Source organism: Notolepis coatsorum (genome assembly GCF_963971535.1).
Source record: "Notolepis coatsorum genome assembly, chromosome: 4".
NCBI classification, from domain to species: Eukaryota; Metazoa; Chordata; class Actinopteri; order Aulopiformes; family Paralepididae; genus Notolepis; species Notolepis coatsorum.
In genome coordinates, this window is record NC_140168.1 from 6,206,613 (window position 1) to 6,223,914 (window position 17,302).

The following is a 17,302-nucleotide window of genomic DNA, read 5'->3' on the forward strand; positions in this document are numbered from 1 at the left end:
TTCGCCTGATTGGCCCAGGTAATGCACGCAATGCGCATTTTCTTTTTTGCCACTCACTAATCGCGGAAATGGAATACATATTTATCCAAACTAGGACCAGATTCACTCATAACGCCATAGTCCAGCTGTCAACTGTACTTTGTAACATTATGTTATTTCGGGCATTCATAACGTTATTTCGCGCGACTGTACATTGTAACGTTAACACAGCCCAGCTGTCAACTGTACTTTGTAACGTTATGTTATTTTGATCATTCATAACGTTATTTCGCGCGACTGTACATTGTAACATTAACACAGCCCAGCTGTCAACTGTACTTTGTAATGTTATGTTATTTCGGGCATTCATAACGTTATTTTGCGCGACTGTACATTGTAATGTTAACACAGCCCAGCTGTCAACTGTACTTTGTAACGTTATGTTATTTTGATCATTCATAACAAACATTGACGCAATTCCGCCAACACATATTAATAGGTTTTGCTCACAGAGAGATAGATAAATAAATAAACATAATCACGGTTATCTACCTCAACAACTGCATGTACTGTAGAAGTATGTTTCAGTGCAGATAAAGGTACTGTACAAAATAACCTCTAAAACACTGCTAGAATACACAAGCAGTTAGGGTGCGCTGTGTTACAATGTACAGTCGTGCGAAATAACATTATGAATAAAACGGCAGAAATAACATAACATTACAATGTACAGTTGACAGCTGGGCTGTGTTAAAGTTACAATGTACAGTTTCTGACAGCTGGGCTCGCGAAATAACGTTATGGCGTTATGAGTGAATCTGGTCCTCGTTTGGATAAATATGTATTCGCGATTAGTGAGTGGCAAAAAAGAAAATGCGCATTTATCAGGGGAATGCGGAAGCACTCTTGGGCTGCCTTTAATATAGGTCTACGCTGCGGGGACTGAGAGTGCTGCGCTGACGTTCTGCAGATGGATACTATTGGGCCTGACAGCGCGCGGGGACTGAGAGTGCTGCGCTGCCGTTCTGCAGATGGATACTATTGGGCTGGGCAGCAGCAGCAGAGAGAGACAGAATACAGAACACAAACAGGGAGGAGGAGAGTGGAAGAAGAAGAAGAAGCAACACTCAGGGCGACACCGAGGAATATCGTCGTGACAGCAGCGTCACGCCGAACAGCACTGTTTCTTCAGCTCATGTGTTTTTAGAAACAGGTGAGCATTATTAAGTTAATAATAATAATAATAATCATATTAACCTCAACAGATAGCTGTTGTCTTGGGCGTTAGCTAGGATGATACATGTCTTGTCTTACTGGTTGGCCTGGAGCTCAGCTATAGCCAGTCTCCTTCCCCTGTTTTGTTTTAACATCTTTTGTTTTCCAAATTAGCTGTCTTTCCTGTGAGCTAAGTCCCTGTCTGTTGGCTTTATTATCGACTTAATCTCGTTGCTAAATTCTCTTTATAGTAACGTGAACTAAGCTTCTTATGCAGGGTTTGCACGACAACAGTGTTATTGGCTGGTTAGCTGAGCTAGCAACCCTGCAGCTCTCTCTCTCTCTCTCTCTCTCTCTCTCTCCTCTGCCTCTCTGTCTCTCTCTCTCTCTCTGTCTCTCTCTGTCTCTGCCTCTGTATCTCTCTCTCTGTCTCTCTCCCTCCTCTCTCTCTGTCCCTCTCTCTCTCTCTCTGTCTCTGTCTCTGTCTCTGTCTCTGTCTCTGTCTCTGTCTCTGTCTCTCGCTCTCTGTCTCTGTCGCTCTCTGTCTCTCTCTCTGTCTCTGTCGCTCTCTGTCTCTCTCTCTGTCTCTCTCTCTGTCCCTCTCTCGCTCTCTCTCTCTCTCTGTCTCTCTCTCTGTCCCTCTCTCGCTCTCTCTCTCGCTCTCTCTCTCTCTCTCTCTCTCTCTCTCTCTCTCTCTCTCTCTCTCTCTCTCTCTCTGTCTCTCTGTCTCTGTCTATGTCTCTGTCTCTCTCTGTCTCTGTCTCTGTCTCTGTCTCTGTCTCTGTCTCTCTGTCTCTGTCTCTCTCTCTCTCTCTGTCTCTGTCTCTCTCTCTCTCTCTCTCTCTCTCTCTCTCTCTCTCTGTCTCTCTCTCTCCAGTCTTGTGTTGCTGAGCAAGTTAGTCTTTGATGTTTGATTGATTGATTGATTGAACATGTTATTAACAGATTGCAGAATGGGTACAATACAGTACGGCTCAATACACACAATTGTTAAGGGGATGCAGACCAGAGAGACTTTCGTCTTGTTTACATCAGGGTCCCCCATTTTCAATTCATAGTGACATAATATGACATACAGATAGACAGTACTGCTACATCTATACATTTATGACATACCAGATTTACAAATATACAGTACTGTTTACGAGTACAAAAATAGTCTAAAAAGAGTACATTTGAGGGGGAAGAAACAATTCTCTCTCTCTCTCCAGTTTTGTGTTGCTTAGCAAGTTAGTCGATGTTGTTCAGCTACTACCACCAGATAACATTATAGGCAGAGCCAGCTGTTTTGAACAAACAAACAGTCCTCCTAAGTTAACATGAGATGCAGGAATAGTGGAAGCTTGCTTCGTGTGACATGACTTGATTTGGGGTTATTTTTTATGTGCAACAACGAACCTGTTTTGACATGAGCGTGTGCATCCATAGACAGACACGTATCTTTGTGTAGTACATCCCTTTTCGTTGACAGTGTTTGGTCAAAGGCCACTATTATATTAGGAAACCATGTCTGTGTTATCATTGCATAAATGAAAGCATAGTTTGGTTAAATTGCAGGCTCTTGCGCTTCCTTGATGATCTAAATTGAGGGAAATCCCTTCACAGTGACTACTGAGGTTTTTGTTATTTAGCCAGTTCTACATTGTGTTGAGGGGTGGACAGGTTACATTCCCCATGCACACACTAAGTATGATATTGCAAGTGGAAGCTTGCTTCGTGACATGACTTGTTTTTTTTTTTTTTTTTTTCTTTTAACTTGATTTTTTTGCGTTTATCGCTTTTTCTGGTCAAGCATGACCGACAGAAACAGGTTGAATGGGATGTAGAGTAGGGGAAGACACTCTGAGAAAATACGGCGGGTCCGGGAATCGAACTCGTGTCCCCCAGATCCGTGACGAGCACGGTTGTCCCCGACGCAGAAATAGCGCCGAGGTACGCGGTGAGCTACGGGAGCTCGCCTGGGGTTATTTTTTATGTGCAACAACAACAACAACAACAACAACCCTGTTTTGACAAGAGTGTGCTGCATCCATAGACAGACACGTATCAGTTTGTGTAGTACATCCCTTTTCATTGACAGTGTTTGGTCAAAGGCCACTATTATATTAGGAAACCATGTCTGTGTTATCATTGCATAAATGAAAGCATAGTTTAGTTCGGTTAAATTGCAGGCACGGTGCCCTCTTGCTCGTCCTTGATGATCTAAATTGAGAAAAATCCCTTCACAGTGATGAGGACTGAAGATTTTATTCTTTTGCCATTTCTACATTGTGTTGAGGGGTGCACTGCACGGGTTACGGTTCCCATGCACCAGTATGTATGCACACACACAGGCACATAAACAGATATTTATTTTATAAACCATCACAGGCAAACCACTAAGGTCTCTACCATCTCTACCACCAAAATGGGGACCCTGATGTAAACAAGACGAAAGTCTTTCTCTGGTCTGCATCCCCTTAACAATTGTGTGTATTGAGCCGTACTGTATTGTACCCATTCTGCAATCTGTTAATAAAGTTCTCAATCAATCAATTAAATTGTACTTGAAGGAATAATGCTTGCTTCGAATCGAAATACAGTTCGAGTAACTGAGGAATTGTGTGTGTATCTTTTTGAGTAAGTCAAGTTGATAGGAGGGTTTGTTGTTTTGTGTTGTCCCTGGCAGACCGTCGTCGCCATGACAGCGGAAGAAACCATCAACGTGAAGGAGGTGGAGATCATCAAGGTGATCCTGGACTTCCTCAACTCCAGGAAGCTGCACATCAGCATGTTGGCTCTGGAGAAGGAGAGCGGCGTTATCAACGGACTCTACTCGGACGACATGCTGTTCCTCAGGTACACACACACACACACACACACACACACACACACACACACACACACACACGCTAGGGCTGAGCCCAAATGTTCCAACCTTCGTTCGTTACGTTGGCATTCTATCGAATTCTAAATCAACATGCAAATATTTTATTTTTAATTAAAAAAAAAATTTTCCCCTATTCATTCTGTTTAAACCAATGGGGTTTTTCTTCACAGTTGCAGATAAAGATTAGGCTACATTAATATTATAGTATTAATTAAAAGAAACTGATGAGTTATATTCATTAGAAAGTTTTAGTTTTTTTAGTTGGGGTGGGGCTGGAAAGTTGATTTAATAAAAAAGACTAATTTAATCAGATTAATCACTTTATTCAAATTGAGGATTTAGTTTGAGGATATTTATAAAAAATACAAAATAAATTTTTTTTGAATTAAAACAATTTTTTTTAATTATTAAAAACTAAGGTTCGAATGTTCGTTCGAAAAACCCTGACGAAGTTCGAATCCCAAATACAGACTTCGGGGAAACAGCCCTATTCAGACGACATGCTGTTCCTCAGATAGCGATCTTCTTCAGGCATATATTCAGAATCGCTGTATTTGTTGAATGATATATTACAGGTAAATGATTCGATTATTCAATTCCATCTTTATTTACTCTCGAAAAGATAATTTGAGAAACAAGCTCTCGTTTGCAACGATGTCTTGGAATGTTTACACAGGCATAGTGTTGTCACGATACTGGAATTTTGAACTTCGATACGATACCTTGAAAAGTATCGATATTCGATACCATTTTCGATACCACGGGGAAAAAGGTTCAATCTTAAATGTAAAAAAAAAGAAAAAAAAATATATATTTTTTTAAATTCTTTGCTTTTGTTGCTGGTTGATTCTCCTCAGCTTCTCTCTGGTACTATAAGAGAAGATAAATATAACACTTTTAAAACCCTTTGTTTATCTTTAGATCACGCATTTAAAAATAACTGTTCATCTCACTTCAATCATTTTTATTGCAGAACATGGTATTTTCTCAAGCAGACAGATGTAAACACTGTAATCTGTGTTGCATGTACCTGACAAACTGAACTGTTTGTATTACAGTCATATTCCGACTTAACTGAATGCACATGTGTGTGTGGACTACTGTACTATTACAGGTATTGAAATGAACATTGAAATAAGTATTGAAACCGTTTTAAATATTCAGAATCGATATGTATCGATTTTTCGATATTTTTGACAACACTGCATATTAACCCTTTCACTACCACACTACCAAACGGTTAACCCTTTCACTGCGGCAATACGGAAGGTTAACCCTTTCACTGCCACACGGCAATGGGTCAACCCTTTCACTACCACACTACAGAAGGTTAACCCTTTCACCACCACACTACAGACTGTTCTGTAGTGTGGTAGTGAAAGGGTTATTAAAACGCATACAAACACAAAATAAAGATAAGGAAAAGAAAATCAGCTTAGATAAATTAGACATTGAATAAATAGGACAAAAACCCTGATAAGATACAAAAACGTAAAACGGTCACAGACTGAGATAGGGAGATTTGTGATCATGTTTTTAAACTGCCCAATAGGTTAGCGGGGTATTGGTTTTCAGTGTGAGTTGAAGACCATTCCACAAAGCTGGGGCATCGAAACAAAAGGACATTTTATTATGAATTGAAAATGGGGGACCCTGATGTAAACAAGACGAAAGTCTTTCTCTGGTCTGCATCCCCATATTAACAATTGTGTGTATTGAGCCGTACTGTATTGTACCCATTCTGCAATCTGTTAATAAAGTTTTAAATCAATCAATCAAGGATGACTTTCCAGGCTCTCAGTCTGCACTCTGGGGACCCTTAAGCATAAGCCAGTCATTTGAGCGTGTCAGATTAGGGTCCATAGTTCCAATCTGACATGCTCCAATGACGGGATTATCGCATTATAATCACAATGCTTATGTCACACTGGTGGTACCTGAGGCTAATACAATAGCAGCCAGCAACACACACCATACAGTTATGGTTAGTGCTCTATTAATATTGTAATTAAAAGACAGGCATCAATTACCTCTGGATCCAGACCCTGAATCGCCAATAGCTGTAGTCCTGCGTTTTTTTTTTTTTTTTTTGTATCTATTTTTTTTCTCCCATTTTCTATTTTTCTCCCATCCCAATTCTACCCTCCCCTGTCTCGAACGCTGTTAGGCCATGCCTCCCACAAGCCGGCTGCAATGTGGACGAAGCCTTACATCACGTGTCCCCTTCGGTACTCTGTACTTTTTGGTACTTTTCACCTGCACAGCGCGATCTCTCAGCAGCGGGGGTCTGCGTGGGAGGGGACACGCCGCCCCCGTCGCTTCCTGATTCTGCTGCGCAGGCGCACCAACCGACCTGTAGGAGTCGCTGTCCACAACGTCCGATCCCCACCCACCAGCTTCCCACCCCCTAACACTGCCAATTGTATTAGTATATGAACGACCAGCCAAGCTGATAGCAATGCGGAGAGCTGGGCTCGAACCCAGCGTCTCCTGCATTGGTGGCGAGCGCCTTGCCCACTGCACCACCTAGCCGCCCCTTCCTGCGTTTTTTTTAAACAGAATGCAATTCAGTCTGATTTATCAGGGCAAAGGCAACACGGCAAAACAAGAAACATCCAATTTATTATAACCTAGGATGAACATATAAGTATAAAGTGGACATAAGTGGATGAATAAATTAGGGATGTCCTGATCAATAATCTTTTGCCCCAGATACGATACATTTGATAGCAATTAAGAGGTTTTAAGTTTATCTCCTTAGTAGAATAGTTCAAAATCTTTGCTTGTCTCAGGGAAACTTGAAAAATGCCCAAGGCACATTTTGTTCCGCAGCAAAAATAAATTGCCTTTGAAGGCTCTCTGGAGCAGAAATGCTTCAGTGGTATACATCCTTTTACATAATTTTTTATTGTTTTACAATAAAGTACATTTATTTTTGCTACTGGGTCAGACTGGTTGTACTGGGTCAGGCTGTGGTTGTACTTAGGGATGGGTACCTTTCACATTTGAACCGGTACCTGTGAATCGATACCGGTACCCAACGGTACCTTTTTTCGGTACTTTAGTCTAAAAAAATTTAATTTACCTACCTCAGTCGTAAAAAAAATAAATCCAAACTTCAAATAACTACAATTTCGACCGTTTTCGGCTTGCCATTGCTCCAACTGCTTTGTTGTGGAATCAAGTCAAATCCTAGGTAAGCATATATTGTGCGTGTGAACGTTGACATGAAAAAAAAAAAAAGTAAATTTTTTTTTCTTTTTTTCCGGTATCTCACTTGAATCGCTACTCGGTAGTACCGACGTGTTTCGGTTCGGTACCTCAAAAGTACCGAATTCGGTACCCATCCCTAGTTGTACAGGGGTCAGGCGGTGGTTGTACTGGGGGCAGGCTGTGGTTGTACTGGTCAGGCGGTGGTTGTACTGGGGGCAGGCTGTGGTTGTACTGGTCAGGCTGTGGTTGTACTGGTCAGGCTGTGGTTGTACTGGGGGCAGGCGGTGGTTGTACTGGGGGCAGGCGGTGGTTGTACTGGGTCAGGCGGTGGTTGTACTGGGTCAGGCGGTGGTTGTACTGGTCAGGCGGTGGTTGTACTGGGGGCAGGCTGTGGTTGTACTGGGGGCAGGCTGTGGTTGTACTGGTCAGGCTGTGGTTGTACTGGGCAGGCTGTGGTTGTACTGGGCAGGCTGTGGTTGTACTGGGCAGGCTGTGGTTGTACTGGGCAGGCGGTGGTTGTACTGGTCAGGCTGTGGTTGTACTGGTCAGGCTGTGGTTGTACTGGGGGCAGGCGGTGGTTGTACTGGTCAGGCGGTGGTTGTACTGGGGGCAGGCTGTGGTTGTACTGGGGGCAGGCTGTGGTTGTACTGGTCAGGCTGTGGTTGTACTGGGCAGGCTGTGGTTGTACTGGGCAGGCTGTGGTTGTACTGGGCAGGCGGTGGTTGTACTGGTCAGACTGTGGTTGTACTGGTCAGGCTGTGGTTGTACTGGAGTCAGGCTGTGGTTGTACTGGTCAGGCTGTGGTTGTACTGGTCAGGCTGTGGTTGTTCTGGGCAGGCGGTGGTTGTACTGGGCAGCCCCCAGGGTACTAAGGGCATTGCTGAAAGTGAGCATCCATTACATGCTCGGTGAACCTATCCTGGGTAATTAAAGTTACAGTTTTACTCTGTAAACACGGGAACAACAAGGGAGCTACTACAGTTTTACTCTGACACAGGACCCCAGGACGACTAGTCTTGCACCCATGGGTGTAGAGACTAATGGGGATCCATAAAATAAACAATAACGGGGGTAATTAAAGTTACAGTTTTACTCTGTAAGGAACAACAAGGATCAGAGGCTCCTGACAGTCCGGAGGTCTAACCTCAAGCTCAGGGGGGGGGGGGCGTGCCTTTGCTGTCGCAGCCCCTGAACTGTGGAACAGCATCCCCACCTCCACTAGGCTTGCCCCCTCTTCAAATCTAGGCTCAAAACCCACTTCTACCTACTAGCCTTTCCCGTTCACTGACTCATGCCCTGTTTTCCTGTGCGTTTGCCTGTGTGCCCTCCCGTAAAACGGAGTGTGATTGTTGTCAATATGTATCTACCCTGGGTACAGCATTTTGGTTGACACGTGTCATGTTAAATGTGCTATATAAATAAATCTGATTGATTGATTGAAGGGAGCTACTACATGTAAAAAGTATGCATCGTACACTAGTGTTGCATGATACACCGATAATAGAAATGTATTGCGAAACCCAGCTGTTAAAAACGGTCCAATAATAATGTATTACTATCGATATTTTGCCGTATTTTTCTATGAGTCGAGTAGATGTGTGACTGGAGAAGTGTGTGTGTGTGTGTGTGTGTGTGTGTGTGTGTGTGTGTGTGTGAGAGCGCACGCTTTGCGTAGTGGGCGTGTCAACAGTGTCGGCTGAACACACGCACGCCAAGGTATTTATATTCCACATTTGTCTGTTTGTGATTCTGCCTAAAGCCAGGACTCCACAATGTGAGCGTTCCACTCCATTAGCGACTAAAAATAGATGTGTTTGCGAAAGATTATTGTGGTGTCGTTTTAGAACCGGTATTGTGATACTTAGGCTGGTATCGGTTAGGGATGTGCATGACGGACCAAAAGCATTTTCGAATAGTCTACCGTTCTTAACACGTTGAGTGCCACGGCTCTTCCGGGAAGTTATTGCCTCATGCCAGCCATTAAACCCATGTAATCGGTCACCTTGTTTGTAGGCCTATAACCATATTCTATATTATAGCTATGGATACAGTACTATAGTCATTTGACACTGGGTTTCTTCCGGTCAAGATGCAAAAAAGAACATCCATACGTTCCCGTGTTATACCGTGGTGGTGAATATAAGTATGGTTTTAGAGCGGTCTACAGTAATTCATGAAAAGCGGAGTTATAGCCCTACACGCCGATTACATTGTAGACTCTAGTGTTCCTCGCCTGAACCTGCTATTGTTCCGGATTCAAATCCACATTATATGTATTATGTTCCATCACGAATGCATGAAAGGGGGGGGGGTAGTTTCTGACTATTCGATCGTCAGTAACGGCATTCGCATTGAACACTAAAAACGGTTATCAGCCCGATCGCTATTGCAGGATCAAGCTAGAATTGACGTCAAATCGCCCTTACCTTTGGCCGAGAGTAATCCAAAAAGAATATTCCAATTTCTTGATCGCCATCTGGTAGATCCAATCTCCATTTGGTCAACGGCATAAACTACTATAACATACGGATCGGGCATAGTTGACGGGCTTCGATGTAACCGGCAGAACTGTGCGCCTCGCCCGAGAACAGAACATGAAATCCGAGACCTGGGGTCATTCCACAGCCCAGGATACAATGTTAGAAATGGTGCTCGATACCGCCGCCTGGTAGGATGCGGCCGGTACTGCACCTTCGGATTCCCACTATGCATTTTTCAGGCAACACACTTTTGATTTGAGATTGAATAGGGTATTAAAATCGAGAAAAAAAGGAAAAACTACCCAGAAACGAGAATCTTCGTTTATGGCACTGAACGGTTGGGACATAGAAACTGGAATTCTCATTTTTGGCAATTAATGTGTTAAGACTGAATATTCGAAAATTCTGCCCCCAAATTGTTATTTTCTGTTTTAGTTTAAATTCAGTTAAAATGTTCAGTAAATTCAGTTATTCTTTTTAATAGAATGGATCATTAAAATCAAAGGGTATTGCACATACATAGGCACTTCAGATAATCCTTCAGAACGTCGATCGGCTCAGCTGACCGACAAAAAAATCAAAATGACACCATTCACCATCGTAGCCTATAATAATAACAGCATTGCATTGGCCTATCAACCGGTTTTAATAAACAAACAGAAACAGTAGCATCATGTGCATCTTTTAGATCAATTAGGCTATGGAAATTAGGCTGCCTCTAAATATAAAAATGTATTAAATAAGAATGGTTTGCTTCACTTAAAAAATATTATTTATATATTTTTGGACTCTGACATGAACATTTTATGTGGGGACTGGCAAGACTATTTGAGAATTCTAACTCATCCCTAGTATATATTGGTATTGAAGTAAGAATTTTGGGTATCGTGACTGACTATCGTACACTCTGATGTGCTGTCTGACGTGTCTTGTGAATCGCTGGTAACGTAATATTGAGCCACAGCATTAGATCCGAGGGCTCCCTTTTGAAAGTCGGCCGGCAGTGATTTGTCTGCAGACTTCAATGGAGTTCCCCTGAGCGTGTAGCTTTATGCCAAGCAAGCAGTGCAAAAATTTACCGTAGTGGCATGCAGTAATGCGCCTTTCATTTTCGCGGAAATAGGCTGTCTATTGCCATTCTCTTTGACAAACTCTAACCTTAACCAGCTCCTTAACAACGCCTAAACTTAACCGTTCTAACCTTAACCAACTCCGAAACAATGCCTAACCTTAACCTTAACCTTAACCATGCCTAACCTTAACCATAGAAATTATATTGCCATTCTCTTTGACAAACTCTAACCTTAACCAGCTCCTTAACAGCGCCTAAACTTAACCGTTCTAACCTTAACCAACTCCGAAACAATGCCTAACCTTAATCGGCGAAAGAATACACGTTAAAAAAAAATCACGTTAAAAAATATTTTCGATGGGATTCGAACTCGCCAGCAAACAAGCCATAGGATCCACAGCCATGTGTCCTTGCCGATTGAGCTATTTGTTGGATACTGAATAAGGGGCGGTGACTTATATATATTGAGCTCCGCTCGTGTCGCATGCGCGGGCACCTCGCACGAGCACGCCGGCGCACGCACGCACCTGAGCGAGCACGCCGCCGCCGGTGCACGCACGGTAGCATTTGTCTGAAAAGAAGGGCGCTTTACCGCACTAGCGTGCGGTGACGAATGCGGAAGCATTTTTGCACTGCTTGCTTGGCATTAACGTACAGGCTTCCCGCGAGCGTGGGCATGAAATTATTTTTTGTATAAGGAAGTTGCATTGTTCATTTCAATACCTGTAATAGTACAGTAGTCCACACACACACATGGAATATGACTGTAATACAAACAGTTCAGTTTGTCAGGTACATGCAACACAGATTACAGTGTTTACATCCGTCTGCTTGAGAAAATACCATGTTCTGCAATAAAAATGATTAAAGTGAGATGAACAGACTGAACTTTATTTTATTAGATAAAACATGTTGACAAAGTTTTACTTTGCAGTTGAAAAAAGGTAATAAATAAAATGTGAGCCGAAAAAAAACCGCAATATTTTTTGCGTATTGCGATGTTTTTAGTATCGCGATAGTATCGTATCGTGACGCAAGTATCGCGATAGTATCGTATCGTGAGGTCTCTGGCGATTCCCACCCCTATGAAATGCATCATGGGATTTGGGTCTTCTGTTAAACGGTGTCCATTCATGGCCAGGCTTTTATCTGGTCATTTATTCCTATGTGAAAGACGACAATTAAAGAGGGTTCCGAAACAATTATAAAGTTCTTGTTTTTAGTTTTTGCATTTTGCATTTATTTATTTTACATTTTATTTTGGATTTCATGGTGTGTTTTTTTTGTTTGGTTCTTGATTTATTGTGATGTTTCTTCTTGACTTGTTTTTAAAGAAGACGTGTCCGGCCCCATGGGGTCATTAACGTGTGTTGTCGGGCCTTACAAATAAATTTGATTTGATTTATGTTGTTATTGTTGTTCTTGGTTCATTGCATTTCATTGAATTAGGTCAAACCGGGACATTTCAGTGTTTCTTACACATTACATGTGTATTATTCTTTTTAATTATTATTAACCTAACTATTAATTTGTGTGGTGTCTTCCAGGCAGCTTGTGCTTGATGGCCAATGGGATGAAGTCCTACAGTTTATTCAGCCTCTAGAGTGCATGGACAAGTTTGACAGAAAAAGGTAAGAGTACTCCGATTCAGAATGTGTTAAGAGTGTTATTTGACTTGGGGAGGATATTGCTACCGTGTAGGTAACCACGTAGCCAGCTCTACATGGTTTCTCCTCTTACTATGGTAATGACAGGGTTCGCACAAGGTCCTTGAAGTGCTTAAAGTTACAAAAAAGGCCCGGAATTCCTTGAAAACAGCCCAGTTTTAACAAGGTGCTTAAAAAGTATTTGAAATTCAAATCAACCATTCGCATTGAATGTTTTGTTCATCCAATCATGATCAAATAGTTCTGAATCATGAAATATATATATATATATTTTTTATCAAATCTGACGAGTCAGCGCGCTCCAACTGCTTTTCCTCATTTCTTCTTGGCGTGTGATGCTCTAGCTTGCTCTAGCTGGCAAGCAGGCCAAGAAGATGCTTAGAAAAACAGCATTTAAAAGTGAATTGTAGGGGAGCTCCAGTAGCTCACCGCGTACCTCAAACGCTATTTCGGCGTCGGGGACAACCGTGCGCGTCACGGATCTGGGGTACACAAGTTCGACTCCCGGACTCGCCGTATTTTCTCAGAGTGTCTTTCCCCGATCTATACCCCATTCAACCTGTCTCTGTCGGTCATACTTGACCAGAAAAAGCGATAAACGCTAAAAGAAACCAGCTGACTGGTCAAAGTTTAAAAAAAAAAGTGAATTGTATCTTTCGACTTCGAGTGACATCCTTGAAAATTAAAAATAGTGCTTGGAAAAGTACTTAAAAGTCCTTGAATTTATTTTGCAATGTCTGTGAGAACGCAATCTCCGCTACGCCACCTGACCGCCCGGTTGCACTGTGTTTTAATGACGCCACGTGCACGCGCGCTCCCGGGCGTGTGCCTGCGCGCCTCCCGCGCATGCGCATAAATGTTCCCTCGCGTGCGCACAGACTAAAGACCGTGCCTAATTGCCTCTAGGAATGGAATGTAACACATCTTCATTCACAAGTTTTGTGTGAATGTATCTGAGAATGTATTTGAACACACCTGACGACCTGAGCTATTGTTATGCAAAGTAGCCAGGTGGGTACTTGGCGAGTTGGCGCATCAGTCGAGTGCAGCGCATTCCTGTGTGCACGCACGTGCTTCTGCTCACAGAGCCGGTTGCTCGGCGTGCAACCCCGTCCCATGAGCAAGGCACCCCTGCACTTTATTTGTATATATATATATATATATATATATATATATATATATATATATATATATAGCCCCTTTCATACAGAAACTGCAGCTCAAAGTGCTTCACAACAGAAAAAAGACAGGCATAAAAATGAGCACATAAAGTGCAGACATATAAAATCACAGTTTAACATCCCAACAGGCCACCTTGTTTATGGTTTGATTCTGTTTTAAATAGACAATAATTAAAAGAGTAAGATAGAATGGACAGAGTAAAATAGTGCAGTGCAATAAAATAGTAGAATAGAATAGACATAAAATTAGCATATAAAGTGCAGACATATAAAAAGAAAAAAAAAAAATGTACAGTGCAATAAAATTGTTCTGGATTACCGTTTAACAGTTTAAAGTCGTCTTTACCTTCTCTGTTTGGTATCTGTTTGGTGTAGGGCTGCAACTAATGACTATTTTGGTAGTCTACTAATCTGTCGATTATTTTTTCGATTAGTCGACTAATCGAAAAACAATTATATAAAAAATAAAAATAAACAAAAAAAAATATAATTTTTATTTTTTTTGCACTACCTATCTTTGTGAAAGTGGCTTCTCAGCTCTGGTCCAGCTGAAGACAGAGCAGAGGAACAGATTGGACATTGAGCATGACCTCAGAGTTGCTTTGAGACTCTTGTCAGGACCAAACAACATCCCCAGTTATCCCATTAGTTCCCCCAAACTTACTGTCGGTCTGTTATGTTAAGCTAAGAAGTCTTCAGCTGGCTGGACCAGAGCTGAGAAGCCACTTTCACAAAGATAGGTAGTGCAAAAAAAAAAGAAAAAAAAAAGGTATGACTAATCGACGCAACAATTCCTCGTCGACGATTTTTTTATAATCGACGTTGTCGATTATGTCGACTAATCGTTGCAGCCCTAGTTTGGTGTAACGTGTGATACTGTGGTGTAACGGCCTTACTGAGGTCAACCTGGCTGTGATATACTGTTGCCCTGCCAAAGCAGCATGTAACGTGTGATACTATTCTCGATGGCTCTCTCTTGTGCACAAAGCTCTGCTTAAGCTGGTTCCCTCGTACCTACGTGTGCTTCTGTGCACTAAGCAATACAAGTATGCCCTTCGTTCTCAAGCTGCTCTAACACTGGAAGTTCCCCATATGAGAACTGAATTGGGAAAAAGGGCTTTTAAATATGCTGCTCCTTCATCCTGGAACAAGTTACAGGAGGACCTAAAATTACCAGGACTGGTCACCCTCGGAGAATTTAAAGCCATTTTAAAATCCTACGAATTCGGTTCCCTCGGACAGTGCAACTGTGTTGATAACTTGCCTATTTGATAACTTGCCTGAAATTGGAGCTTGCTGTCGATACTGTATTTTATTGTGATGTTCTTTTTTTTAAATCGAAACTTTCTGCTGCCTTGCTTCTGATGGGCCAGATCGCTCTTGAAAAAGAGATTTGAATCTCAATGATGCTTATCTGGTTAAATAAAGGATTTGATTGATTGATTGATTGATTGATTGATACTGTGTTGTAACAGCATTACTGAGGTGATATATATATATCATTGCCCTACCAAAGCAGGGTGTGATACTGTGTTGTAGGGGTGGGGGAAAAAATCGATACGTAGTAGTATCGCGATACTTTGCGTGGCGATACTGTATCGATACAGGGACGCCAAGTATCGATATTTAATAATTCATAATAATAATAATAAAAAAAAAATTGTATAAGGAAGTTGCATTGTTCATTTCAATACCTGTAATAGTACAGTAGTCCACACACACACACGTGTGCATTCAGTTAAGTTGAAATATGACTGTAATACAAACAGTTCAGTTGGTCAGGTACATGCAACACAGATTACAGTGTTTACATCTGTCTGCTTGAGAAAATACCATGTTCTGCAATAAAAATTATTGAAGTGAGATGAACAGACTGAAAACCTTTTTTTATTAGATAAAACATGTTGACAAAGTTTTACTTTGCAGTTGAAAAAAGGTAATAAATAAAATTGTATAAAAAAAAAAAAAAAAATCCGGATATATTTAGTATCGCGATACTATCGTATCGTGACGCAAGTATCGCGATAGTATCGTATCGTGAGGCCTCTGGCGATTCCCACCCCTACTGTGTTGTAACGGCATTACCGAGGTCACCCTGTCTAATATGTGTTCAGGTTCCGCTACATCGTCCTCAAGCAGAAGTTCCTGGAGGCTCTGTGTGTCAACAACGCCATGTCTGCAGAGGACGAGCCACAACACGTGAGTCCAGGAGCCTGGCGGCGGCGGCGGCGCTTCTATATTTACATTTTACAGTGAGGGGGGCGGGGCTTCTTCCAGTGGGAATGGAACACCTAACCATGGAGCATCAAGTGCTCCACCCACTGAGCCACACAGGACCACAAATCAAACCCCCCCCCTCCTTAGGGCTGTCTTAAATCCTTCGTAGCTTTGTTCGATAGGCACGGGATTCGAACGGGGAAATAAAAATTGAATATATAAAAAAAAATAATAATAATAAATAACCACAATGGCATACGTTGTGGAGTAATGTTACAGTAACACTTTCGGATCACAATGAAGGCATGCTCGGATCAACGCAAGATTGATACCATATAGCCCTTACCTTGACTAGGATGTACTGCAAAAAGAATATTCCAATTATCTGATCGCCGTTCCAAGTATTGATGTCGATCGTGTTGCCAACATAATCCACCAAAGAACATGAATCGGGAGTACTTGATTCTCCTCAATCCATGTGTTCTAACCGCTCGCCATGCCCGACTAGGAAAACCCGGACGGGACTTTTTAGATCGACGTACAGGCCGAGCCAGAGGGTTTCCAAGGATGTGCAATACCGGCCGCAAGGCGGCAGGCGGCGGTATTGGACGTTTGCGATCTCAGACCCATTCTCCATTAATGATAACATCAGGCTCCCTCGATGGATTATGAATGGAAATAGCGAATGAAAGAAATAACGACCAAAACCAAGACTTTTCTCGGGTTTGGCCCTCGAGCGATGGCGAGTTAACCCGACTTATCTGGGGTCTGGCGTCCAATGTGTTTTTTTTTTTATCCACTTTTTCTCCCATTTTTCTATATTTTCTCCCATCCCAATTTCGTATCATCCAATTCAACCCTCCCCTGTCACGGACGCTGTTTCTTGCCTCCCACAAGCCGGCTGCAATGTGGACTAAGTCATACATAGCACAAGTCCCCTCCGGTACTTGAGGTAACAGCAGTCGCATCTTTTCACCTGCGCAGCTCGATCTCTCAGTGGCGAGGAGTAACGCGTGGGAGGCTCACGCTGCCCCCGACACTTCCTGATTCTACTGCGCAGGCGCACCAACCGACCTGTAGGAGTCGCTTGTTCACAACGTTCGATCCCCACCCTTCAGTTTTCCCTCCCCGTAATACGGCCAATGTGTATTACTGCGGACGACCAGCTAAACTGAAAACAATGTGGAGAGCTGGATTCGAACACGTGAATCCTAGCGTCTCCACACTGGTGGCGAGTGCCTTGCCCACTACACCACCTAGCCGCCCTGGCGTCCAATGTGTTAATAATGTAGGCTAGCGGTCACTGCCTGACTATGTCACACGGTGCAGCCTGTGTCCATTGGCCAGGGATATCTTCTTGTGTCATAACTGGATTAGGTTGCTATAAGACGTTCATGTGTATATATAGT

The 17,302-nt window shown here is 42.5% G+C and overlaps 1 protein-coding gene across 1 annotated transcript in view; it reads left to right on the plus strand.

Moving 5' to 3' along the window:
• Positions 1-1,082: 1,082 nt before the first annotated feature.
• The window catches only part of LOC311227628 (WD repeat-containing protein 47-like), a gene marked incomplete at its 3' end in the record, with an annotated part of 92,301 nt that continues 76,081 nt past the window's right edge, over positions 1,083-17,302 (plus strand). Inside the window, exons 1-4 of the mRNA XM_084313351.1 lie at positions 1,083-1,192; positions 3,863-4,032; positions 12,376-12,459; positions 15,791-15,875. Coding sequence (XP_084169477.1) covers positions 3,875-4,032; positions 12,376-12,459; positions 15,791-15,875 — 327 coding nt within the window. The 5' untranslated portion in view covers positions 1,083-1,192; positions 3,863-3,874. The remainder of the gene's footprint in view (positions 1,193-3,862; positions 4,033-12,375; positions 12,460-15,790; positions 15,876-17,302) is intronic.